The sequence below is a fragment of the Micromys minutus genome, assembly GCF_963924665.1.
Source record: "Micromys minutus genome assembly, chromosome: 10".
NCBI lineage: Eukaryota > Metazoa > Chordata > Mammalia > Rodentia > Muridae > Micromys > Micromys minutus.
Genome location: NC_137979.1, coordinates 23,529,896 through 23,542,151, shown reverse-complemented (window position 1 = coordinate 23,542,151; position 12,256 = coordinate 23,529,896). Strand labels below are relative to the sequence as shown.

Sequence of the window (12,256 nt, the reverse complement as noted above, 5' to 3'; positions counted from 1 at the left end):
GGTCTAGAGGCACGGAGATGGCTCGAACAGCCCCCCTCCTGCTGGGCCAGCTCCGGGCTGGGGAGCAGCAGCGGTTTCTCTCTATGCAGTGCTCAGGTGGTCTCTTCTCCTTGATACTGGTTTGGGGGTTTAGGTAATTGTGGTGCTCAGTCAGAGACAAGCTGAGCCTCATCACACATAGGCCTAAGTAGTCTCCTGGCAGCAGCTAGAAGCTTCTTGGGTAATTTTTCCCTGCCTCAGGTCTTGGTTCTATGGATGACAAAGGCCCCTTCAAGGCAGTCGGCTAGAAATTCTGGTGGCTGATGTTAAATTTCAACTTTATAATGGTGAGGTAAGGCTTAATTATACCCATTTTAGAGATGAGAAAAACTGAGGATCAGAGAGGTTAATGTGCTTTGAATCATAGAAGACTGAGTGAATGCAAGGTCTTATCACTCAAAAGGTCATGTTCCAAGCTCTGTGCAGAACTTTTCCGGTGCCTGGCAGCCAACTAGTTGCCTGTAATGTAGGAGCAAGCCTAGGAAGGCAGAGTGGGAGCTCATGCCCCTCAGGAAACACACACACACACACGCGCGCGCACACACACACACACACACACACACACACACACACGCACGCACATGCACAAGCACACGTTGTGTGTCTGGTCTTTCTCATCATTCAGTTCCCAGCTTGCCTGCTATCTTTTCCAGGAAGTCTCCTCCACAGACGACCTTGTGGGCTTTTTTCCTTCTTTGAAATGGTCTTTACCATTTGCTAGAAGTCAGTGTATTGAAAGGTCAGTCCTCAGACTGTCCTCTCCCATCTGGGTGCCAGCTGCTTCTTTTTCGTATATTTATTTATCTGTGCACATATACACGCATGCACATGTATGTGTATAGGCATGCATTGGCCACAACTTTGAGGCAGTTGATTTTCTTCTACTGTGTGGGGGTCCAAGATCATGCGTAGGTGACAGTCATCCTTACCCACTGAGCCATCTTGCTGGCCTCAATAGCTGCTTCTTAACATGCCTGTCATTATAGGTTTATTTTTTATTTTTTGAAGACAGGATCTCACTGGCTGGCCTAGAACTCACCATGTACACCAAACTGGCCCAGAAATGACAGAGACCTATCTGTCTGCCTCCGCCTCCCGAGTACCCGGATTAAAGGTGTGCAATCACACATGGCTACAGGTACCTTTTATAGTACAGCTGGGGTTCCCTGTTACTTTTACAGAGGTTGTTTCGGGTAGACACCTAACGGGAGAGAAGAAAGCCCCGGTGTCTCCTTTAAACAAATTTACAGTGCACATTAAAAAGCACAGGCCATGTAGTTTGAAAGCAAGGCAAGGTAATCATAAATAAGTCAGAATGCGCAATTGAAAATAAACCCAGACATGTATTTTGAACTCAGGGGACTCGTCAGAGAAGAGAGTGGCTGTGGGCTGCAGGAGGGAGCTGCTGTGTTGGGTCACATGTAAAACCAGCATGTGCCACCACGTGCTTCTGAAGAGCAAGGCTGGGTAACAGACCCATGCATGCCTGTCAGTTTCTCAGGCACTCATGACACTGTAAGAAACACCTGTGGAAGGAAGGAAGAAAGGGACAGCTTTAAGTTGGTAGCACCCTTCCCCTCCGCTGCGAGCTTTGTTCCTTAGGTGACCCAGGTGGCCTTCCAGAGAACGTGGACATGATGGAAGTCCCCTTTATTCATCCCAGCGTCCCCAGAAGTCCTTGCAGTACCTGTGGCAGGGGAGCTTCCTTTGCTGCCCACCACCCTCTTCATTGCTCTGTTCCAACTGGAAGCACTTGCCCCCTCTGAAAGAGCCTCCCTGCCCCCCACCCCAGTGCTCTCTGAGGACCTTCAGAATGTTGCCATGATCACCGACAATATGGCTGGCACTGGGGGCTGCCATGAGGATGGTGAACCCTCTTCTCTTTTTTTGCTCAAGCTGTAGCACACACTGAAAGCAGGAGGTTGGCAGGAATGCCTGTGCCTGTGAACTTGTGCATATGGTATGTATATGAGAGCCTCCGTGTGCAGAGGCCTGTCACTCGTCTCTGGCTATTCAAACACAGGAACCACAAAGACCCTAGCAACTCTCCAGATGGTGACATCACCATGCAAGCCCTTGCTGTTCACTGTTGCAAGCGCAGGAGCCGAATAGATGAGGCTGACAACACTTTTCTTACCATCTACACAAACTCTTGCCTCTTAGGAATGAAACAGACTTGGATAGCAAGGGATGTTTGTATATCAATATGTGGTATGTATTCATATGGGCTATATGATATTTTTAATAACTCACATCTGTTCTTGAGAAAACTGCATCAATTAAGTTGATGTAAGTTTGAGACAAATTTTAAATGATTTTTTTTTTTAATTTTTAAGATTTCTTTTTATTTTAATTGGTTGCTTTCCATATGGACAATCATATGACCTCAGAACAAACACAGGTTTGTTTTTTTCAATTTTGTATTTTCCATTTTTTTTTTTTTTTGCCTCATTGCACTAGCTGATAACTGCCACATACATTTGGAAAATAGTCTCGTATCCGTGGTAGAAAGTCACAGTTGTGGCACACCGATATTCAGACCTCCTCTCAATAAATCCAGGGCTTAAGGGTGGGAAAACAAGTGCCCCTACCCCGCTGAAGTTTCAAGGGGCTCCATAGAAAAGTGTGGGGCGGAGATGACTTTGCATCTAGGGGTGATCCCACATGCTGCTTCCTGTGAGCTCTGCCCTTGTCTGTTTCAGAATGTTCTCTCTCTTGGTTTCAAACCACAGATCATAACCTGAGTATGTGCCTGGGAGTCTGTGCTGGGCAGGGCAGGACGGCTGGGCTCTCCTGAAACTGTTCTGCACATGGTAGGAAGCGGTGCTAGCATCTTGCAGGTTGGTGGGGAGGGTGAGCTGAGGCTGTAGCAGGTCTCCACAGACTACATTGTAAGATGCCCCCTGCCTGAAGCGGGGGAGATGTCCACCTCTCGGAGTTCTTGGTACCTCCTGTGTGCCAGATGGATTCCTCAAGATTCAGAGTTCATTTCCCCCCCTTGGGGGAGCCTCTATTAGGTTTCTCATCATACAGAAGGGGAAGTGGAGGCAGGGGCATTGTTGATACTTGTAGGTCTCTGTGGGGACAGGATGTGAGAGTCTGAAGGCCAAGGCCTCTCCCTGAGGGAAGATGTACCCAGATGCATGGTGATTCTGCTGTTTTTATTGAGGATGTGCTGACTGCAGGGTGCAGCCTTATTTGAATGCCAAGGAAAAGGAATAAATGATGCTGTTAAGCTCACAGTGTACCATCACCTAAGTCACCACCCAATTCCAACGATGCTAGTGTGGGGAAGGTGCCTCTTAGAACTGACACATTAGACCAAAATCTTGGTAGTCATATAAAATTACATATGCAGCGTCAAAGCTGCATTTCCTCTTTCCTCTGCCTCTTATCAAATTCCACTCCATAGAGATAATGTTTATAAATGGCATCTTGGTGTGTGTCCTCCCAAACATTTTAACAGCTTGGGAAGTATATTTATGTATTAATTACTGTTCCAAACACATTATCTCTGCAAGACATGATGCTAAGCCTTTCGACGCATCTTGTTTAATCTTTGCAATAAGCTCTCAAGGCTGGCATAGGCTAGCGCCACAGCACAGATGAGGAGACCAAAGCACAGAGAGGAGAGGCAACTTACCTGACATCACACAGCTTCTAAGAAGCAAGGCCTGACTTCGAACCAGACCTAAGGTCTTAACCAAATGCCACACAAAACCCTCAGTATGCAGGTCTATGTTTTATGTTGTTGTTGTTTTTGTTTGTTTTTTTTTTTTAAAAAAACATGCTGATCCCACGTGAGCCCCACAGTGCTAAGTAAGGAGGCCTAGAGAATGGGGGTGGGTACTGGCTGTGTTCTTGGCCTACCTCCCTTTGGCCCCTGGGCAGGAAGTTGAAGCAGAGTTTAGTGTAAGGGACCACACTCAGCATCCTGCCTGCTGTGGACGTCCCTTAGTCCTGACTGCTGCTTTCTGAGCCCTGCCTGCTGCTCTCTGAGTAGACTAAAATAGTAGCTGCTACCATTGCTGAGCCTCCTAAAAAACTTGGGCACTGAACAGAGAACTTCTTATCCATTCAGCTGGAGATTGATTGTCTCCAGGGAGAAACTGAGGCTGGAATGGAAAAGGAATGGCTTTTCAGATTGCTAGGGACAGAGCCAGGGTACATCCTCAATCGTGTCCCTCCTGACTTGGATGTGTGTAGTGCTGAGTCCTCCATGTGCTATGTGTGGCTGACATTTCTGGTGGTCATCAGGATGTCTGGTCTTTCCACATGACTTGTGTTGGCCAATAAAATGTGAGCAAAGCAGACCATCTCTGAGCAAGAGCATTTAAAACCGGGCATCATTTCCCATTTCTTTGCTTCGCCGGACCTTGACATCTCATTTGGAGATGGTGACATCATAAGGTGGTGGCCCCTCCGAGCGAGCAGGATGAAAAGAGACTTCTCTGACCCATGAAGTGGAAGTGAGTCACCGTTGCTATAATCAGCCAAGATAATTTCTCACCACAGCTCAACTGCGGACCAATACACCGTCACCTTGGCTAAGTCTCTTAGACACAGTCCTCAACACTTTCCCCATGGATCCTCTTCAGAGAGAGTTTTGGGACTTAAATGAAAGCACCTTGGTGACAGGGATTAGTGTGGTTGGAGGTTACAGACAGGGAGAAGTCAGATATGGAGGATGTAGCTGGCCTTTGTCTGAGGGGCCTGGGCCTGGCCCCATCATATTGGGACACTCCCTCAGTCTTGACTGACACACATGTTCTCTTTGTAGGTGGCCCTTCCCCGGGTGGCGGTGCCCCCTGGCACCTTCGGAATGTCCTCAGCGACTCAGTGGAGAGTTCAGATGATGAATTCTTTGATGCTAGAGGTAAGTGAACTTCATCTCCACCCCACCAGTTGGGTGATCTTTCCAGAAGTCCTACAAAGCAGATCCCTGCGGAGGACTGGAGGTCTCCATCCACAGTTAGTTGCAGGTTCATACCCTATAGACAGTTGGTGGGAACGGGAGTTCAGTACCCACCTGTTCACTCTTTGAAATATTTTCAAAGCTCCTAATATGCGCCAGGTGCTTGGGATACCATGGGATACAGTGAGTTTATTTGCTGCTCTCAGAAGCACTTAGTCTACCTCAAGAGCAAAGATCAGAAGAGGTTACAAAAGGAAACGCAGTGGGAGTACCCGCTGCTGTGGGAGACAATGTAGCCAGGGCTTTGATGTGGGTGGGATATCCTTTCTGCAGAGCCAAGACTAGGAGCTTGTCAGGTGAGGAGAAGGAAGAACCTTCTGGACAGATGTGGTAGCAGGCATGTTGGTGCTGACCTAGGATAGACTGAAGAATGTTTCCGATTCTGGAGGGAGACCTACCTGGTGGCAGTGGGGGAGTAGCACACCAGAGGAAAAGGAAGGACAGGTGAGACTGGTCCAGATGCCAACAGTATCTAAGACAGGCCTCATAGATATGGAGAGAGCCACCAGTGATAGTCAGGGGAGCTGTGACAGATAGTGGGGATCCAAATGTTACCCAGAGGGACCCCAAGAGTGGTATTTCAGGTAGAGAGAACACAGGAGCCAAGGTGAGATTATACTAGGCAGATGCAGGGGCAGGAGGCTAGTCAGTCTGGAATTAGGAGAGCAGTCAGGGCAGCCATGCTGAGCTAGGCTGGGTAAAAAGGGGGTTCTAGATCCTTCTAGTCTCATGGGTCTCACTCACTCTGGAGCATCAGCAAGATTAGGAGCTGACATACTGGAGATGGGGCTAGTCTGCGACGCTTGGTGAATATAATCTTAAGGACATACAAATGGTGATAAGCACCGTGTGGACCCAGGACAGGACAGCAGGCATGGTGTTCCCTTTCTGGGGTCTAAGTTTCTTACCAGCTCTGTATGTCTCCAGTTGGAGAATACTTCCCAAATATTGTGGTCCAGGGGATTTCTAGGGAAGCCTGGCTGGATGTCCCTGTCCTGTCCCCACTTAAACCTTCCCCATTCTTGGCTCTGGGCAGAGAAGCTTCTCCCCAGTAATGTCCCTAAACCAGCCCGTTGGGGGCTCATTTCCCATCTTCCCTTGGTGTCTGATTGGAGTGGCTGCCAGGGCTGCTATTCTCCATAGCAACTAGCCCACAGTGTGACAACACAGCTTCAATATTTTGATAGGCAGAAGAGTTTCATCTCAATATTTCTGCAGTTCATCAGGGCTGTCTGTCCTTAGCTGTTATGACGGCACGCTTCAGGAGGCAAGTGTCTGTGGGTGGCACCGGGTCAAATCTGTCTCGGACCTGACTTCCCTGTGAGCAGCTGAGGAACCTTCCTGCTCCAATCCCTGGACACCTCTCTCTCTCTCTCTCTCTCTCTCTCTCTCTCTCTCTCTCTCTCTCTCTCTCTCTCTCTCTCTCTCTCTTCCTCTCTCTCTCAGTCTTCCTCAGCTATGTCTGTCCTCCCTCAGTCTCAGTGAGCTCGGCCTTACCATGTGCTCCCATCTCCACAGGATACTTGTCTGCTCCTCTTCCCTTTGCCTTATCATCTCCTTCTTTTTCTCTCTTCATTCTTCTAGGATCCTAAACGTCTCTTCAGGGTGTGGCCTCAAATCCAGATCATATAGGAGCTGGGGTGTTCCTCAAGATTGTGTGTGTGTATGTCTGTGTGCTTGTGTATGTGTGTGAGTGTGTGTGAATGAGTGTGTGTGTGTGTGTGTGTGTGTGTGTGTGTGTGTGTGTGTCTGATTCCTCAGGTGCTATCTACTTTGGTTTTGGAGACAGGGTCTTTCATTGCCCTGGTACAGACTAGACTAACCAGACTAGTCAAAGAGCCCCAGGGACCTACTTACCTCCACCAGGTCTAGGATTACAAACTACCCAGCCTTTAATGTGTGTGTTGGGGATCAAGATAAGTCTTTTTGCTCACACAGCAAGCATTTTGCTAGCTAAGCCTCTTCCCAGCCCCCATCCCAAGGTGGGGGATTACATTACAAGGTGAGAAACTCAGGCAGGAGATTTTACTTAGGGCTTGAGACTGTAACAGAGCAGGGGGTATAATCCTACTTAATTTATCCCTTTGTTCACAAGCATTTATTATCTGTTCAAACAGTGCTAGGCCATCCTCAGTGTAGAGATTGAAGACAGAGGTCCCATTCCAGTCCTGATGGAGCCATGGCTCGAATAGCTGGTGGAAAGGGAGAAGACAGCTCACAAGCAAATGACATATGTTGAGAATTGCTATAAAGACAATACAAGCCCAGGAACCTGAGTTCGGTCCCCAGAACTCACATGAAGACACTGGGCATTGCTATAGTCCCAGAACTGGGGAAGGCCACAGAGTCCTCGGTGCTCACTGGCTATGGCCTAGTCTAATTGATGAGCTCCTGGCCAGTGAGAGGCTCTGTCTCAAGGAAATGGATGATGCCCGAGGACAATGCTGAGGCTGTCCTCTGCTTTCCACACGCACGTGCATATACATGTACACACTACAAAAAAAAAAAAAAAAAAAAAAAAAAAAAAAAAAAAAACAGTGGTAAAGATGGGCAGGTGAGATGGCTCAGCAGGCAAGGGTGCTTGCTGCCAAGCTTGATGACCTGAGTTTGATTCTGGGAATCAGGTGGTGGAAGTTAGAGAACTAACTCCTGAGAGCTGTCCTCTGACCTCCATGTGTGCTTTGTGGTATAAGAGTACCCGTCCTCCATAGGCATACAAAAGAAACTTAGCAAATATAAACATAAGAAGTTGTTTGACCTGCAGTGATACCACTCTGCACCCATTAGAATGAGTCATTAAAATGGCTGGCTGCAGTGTGGGAAAACAGGGTCCTTTCAAACTATTCTTGGGGGCAGTGGACAATTTCAGAAAGTCGGTGGCAGTTTCTAAAGAAGGGTGGGGAATGTAGCTCAAAGTCGAGTCTCCCAGCATGCACAGGGCCCTGGCTCCCCCCAACCCCCAGTACTGTGACCCTTTTACTGCTAGGTGTTTATGCAAATGGAGGGAAATGTTATGCCAGGTTGATTTATTCTAGCCTCCATCTGAAAACATCCCAAATGAAAAGCAGCGAGCAAATGGGTAGGCAGAGTCTGTTCTAGAAGAAAGGAAGGAACTGAAGCATGCAGGAGTGTGGACAACGTCGGAATAAGTCACTCTGACAGAAAACAAGTCTAACTGAAGCAGAGCACACTGGGTGACTGCCCTGACAAAAAGAAAAAAAACTCTAGAAAATGCCAAGCAGCCCACAGGGACAGGAACAGATCAATGGTCTCAGAGTGGGAAGGAGAACAAAAACAACGGCGAGAAAACCCGGGTGTGATCACTGCCGTGCAGCAGCTACAACTGTCAAATTGTTACATTGGGGTTTTCATTCATTCATTCATTCATTCATTCATTCATTCATTCATTTTCATTACATTTTTATTAGGAGATTTAAATTTACACAATACAAACTAATGAAAGTTGAAAGGCATTAAAATCAAAATAAAAATGGCTAGGAATTACCCTTCTTGTGGCCCATGATGTCCAGGCATATTTCCTCACTGAGAAGGAAGGAAGTGCTTGTTCCCTTTGGTTCTCCTCTCTGGTTCTCCGGGCCCATCCCTCTTTCTGTGAATTTGCATGAACAAGCTAAGCTTAGACATTAGAGGGTTTAGACATTAGTGGCTGGGGAGATGAGGGATCTGGAGTCTGATTATACTTAGGTACACTGGTACTGGGAAGTCTGACCAAGAGCAAAGCAAAGGCACACCCTCCCCTCACAGGACACCAACTTTCTGTTCTTTGTCCATCTCCGTTCTCTTTTTCTTTGGTGCTGCCTGCCTCCCATAGCAACTAGGAGAAGATGGTGCACAAATTAATAACCCAAATTTTATAGAAGACTAAGACAAAGCCCCTATAGCTGATAAGGGGCTTAGACCAGATCTTCCCTCTTTGGCTGAGCTTCTGCTGTGAGCATATGAACTCCCAGAGACTCCAAGTTGGGACAAGAGGAGATAATATAAAATGGAGTGTGAGTGCCCAGGTCTTCATCATGGTAGTGCTATTGACTGGCTGCCATCTGAGCTCAGACACGGCTAAAAGCCCTGGCCTGAGTTCCCCTCTAGACGATAAAAGGGACGTAGCCATTAGCCCATGGGGGAGGGAGAGGAGTGGGTGGTTAGTGCTGGACAGAGGAGCTATTATAGGTGCAAGCCACAGGGGTTTCTGAGGTCCTGCCCTCATCCCATATTAGGGGAGGTGAGAGAGGTAGTGCCTTTACATTTCTGGGGGTGGATGGGGTGGGGACCATTCTCAGTGTGAGAGAGAATTGGTAGAGTTCAGAGAAGCCTAAGGGATGGGGTCTGTTAGGGCAGGGTGAAGGTGAGGACCAAGCAACGAGAACTCATATTCTTGGAAAGATGGTTTTGTGGGCCTGATATGGATGATATTGGACAACTAACTAGAAAAGGTGACAAATAATTTGATCTATGAGCACAGGAAAGCCCCCTGAGCCCTGGGAAGGAAAGCAGGCTTTCTAATAATCCTGGAGGCGGGGCTTACAGGGCACTCCCGGGCTTTGGCTTAGAGCAGAGTCATACTGGGGTTAAGGTTAGAGCTGTACTGATGGTGAGTGAGGCTCAGCATGGAGCTTAGCATGGGAAACAAAAAGCACCCCTTGCAGTCATAGAAATGTTCCCTCCAGGGTTCTGTGGGTGCTGTGGGGAGGCAGCTCTACTGGGAGAGAAAGTGTGTGAGGCTAGGGTTGGGTCTTGTGGTCCCTCTGTTAGAAAACACTAGTGGAGCCATTTTGCATGCTGTGCACCTTCTCCATATGTGTGTGTTTGTGTGTGTGTGTGTGTGTGTGTGTGGCGAGTGTGTTTTCTCTGTGCCTCACAGGGGACAAAGCCCATTGTTTCCAGAATGAAGACCTGAAGGACGAATGTGAAGAGTGGGGACAAGCCAGAATTCCAGAGGGAGGGAGAGGCTCAGAGCTACAAAGCCCTGGCAGACCCCAGGGGCTCTGACAGCTTCCCACTCCTGGGATGGAACTTCCCGCATTGCAGGAATCCCTGTCTAGCTTGTACTGAGCACCTACTGCCTAGCACTAGACCTCGAACCCCGCTCTCTGGTCTTCCCACACTGGAGTTTTTATGATGGTGTCCTTCACATCATCGGCTTTCTATGGAGCAGAGGTGACATCTTTAATGCACAATATGTACTTAGAAGTCTGTTTGCTGCAGGATAGTTGTTGGAATGGGCAAAAGAATTCCTGCTTGCTTGGGTAACCGACTGAGCCAGGAGACAGAATTAAGGCCTGTGCCACAATGCCTGGCTTTAACCTGTTTGTGATTCTGTTTCCTCAAGGATAAGCCACCGTATATTTTGCACGCTGTTTTTAGCTTGCGTAGTTCTTTCAAATTTATTATATTATTTGTCCCCGTGGCAGCTTGCTAGACGACTTAGAGAGCTAGACATTTTATTGCCATTTAAGGGACAAGAAAACAGAAACAGCACTGGGGGGAGGGGCATGCAAAAACAAAGACTCACAGCTTGCACAATCTGCACTGGGATATCTCTGCCCAGTGTTGGATGTCTCTTACAGGTGTGAACTTGTCCCCAGAGGGAGCACAGGTGACCGAGGAAGCCTTCCAGGTGTGTGTGGCCAACTAACACAGTTATCCAGGACAGGGTATTGGAGGGTAGGATGTCAGAGTTTCTTTACTCTTTTGTGAGGCTGGTTATCACTGTGTAGCCTAGGTTGGCACCAAACTTAATGATCCTCCCACCACAGTCTTCCCGGGGCTGCAGTTATAGATGTATGAGGATATCTGAGCTTGCCCAGTGCCCAGAATCCAGTTTGTTAGGCAGAACTCTCGAGCAAGGACTTTTTTTCAACTACTGCTTGCCTAAGTTTCCTTGTTTATAAAATATAGTAATCATTGTTCCTTGGTTTGTGTATGTGTGTGCACGTGCGTGCATGTGTGAGTGATGTTATGTTGTGTTTGTGGCATGTATAAGCTTGCTATTGTGTGTTTGTTTATATGTGTGCATGCAGAGGTCAGTGGTTGACGTTGGTGTCTTCTGTGATAACTCTTCATCTTTACTTTTTGAGGCAGTATTTCTCACTATACCTGAAACTCCATTTGGCAAGGCTGTCTGATTAGACAGCTTCAGACACCCACCAGTCTCTGTCCCACAACTCCCAGCACCGGGGCTACAAGCATGTGATGCTATTCATCTTTTTTGTAGGTCCTGGGAATCTGAACTCAGGTATCCACACATGTGTAGCAGGGTTTTACTGACAGAGCCATCCCTAGCCCCATTGTCTGTCCCATTTTTATGAGAAATAGAATTATTAGTGCTTTTATATGGTTTGATGGACGGTCTTCTGTAGCCCAGGCTGGTCTTAAATTCACTATGTAACCAGTGCTGCCTTGAACTTCAGGTCTCCTGCCTCCCCCTCCTGAGTGCTGGGATTGCAGACACCGCACTGCTACATCTGACTTAGGAATTAGCATTTGTAAATCACCTATACCAATTTCTTGTAAAAGTTTTATAAGGACTGTTAAATCAATCAAATAAATAATACAGTAAGACAGGAGGCATTGTCAGGGATGGCATCTGGATTACTGAACACTGGTGTGAGTCAGAACGCTGGACAGCTCCCAAAGTTTTTGGTCCTCCATATTGGTTGCTGGACAAACCTTCTGCCAGAGAGGCTGATATCAGCCTTTATTATTCATTAGTCCAAACGTGGGGGTTCTCCTCAACACCCTTGCTGTCTGCTTTGTGAAGGCAGGCATGAAGCTCTTCACTAAGAGGGCTCATCTTGAGGTGGACGGTGGCAGTGAGAAGCATGTTCACTCCCACACGTGTGCTATTAGAGAAACATTCTCAGGATGAGGGACTATGTGGTGCTGGAGACAGGGGACCCAGAGGCTTGTGTGCAGTGTGGACGGGAGTATGGCCCCACCAATTCTTCCCGGAATAATCATATAGGACAGAGTCAGGGCTAGGGGGAGTTGATCAGGGAATAGGAGCAGTTAAAGGTTCCTGAAGTTGAGATAGAAACTAAGGACTCCATACATCTTAGACAGCTTAGAACCAGAAGGATTTCTCTTTTCTTACCGCAGAGCTGTTTCTGTACCTGTGCAGCTCCAACCAGCCTACATGCTGCTGGTGAATTACTTGTCAGGAGAAGAACTGAGCCCAGTGGCTCTTATCTCTGGACCCTCCTATGTACCCTGAGGCTCTGACAC

At 47.7% G+C, this 12,256-nt stretch overlaps 1 protein-coding gene across 1 annotated transcript in view; it reads left to right on the top strand.

Annotated features, from left to right (window-relative positions):
- PITPNM3 (PITPNM family member 3) overlaps positions 1–12,256 on the top strand; it is a gene marked incomplete at its 3' end in the record, with an annotated part of 82,885 nt that overhangs the window by 10,258 nt on the left and 60,371 nt on the right. The window contains exon 2 of the mRNA XM_080924001.1: positions 4,820–4,915. Within this exon, the coding sequence (XP_080780127.1) occupies positions 4,820–4,915 (96 nt within the window). The remainder of the gene's footprint in view (positions 1–4,819; positions 4,916–12,256) is intronic.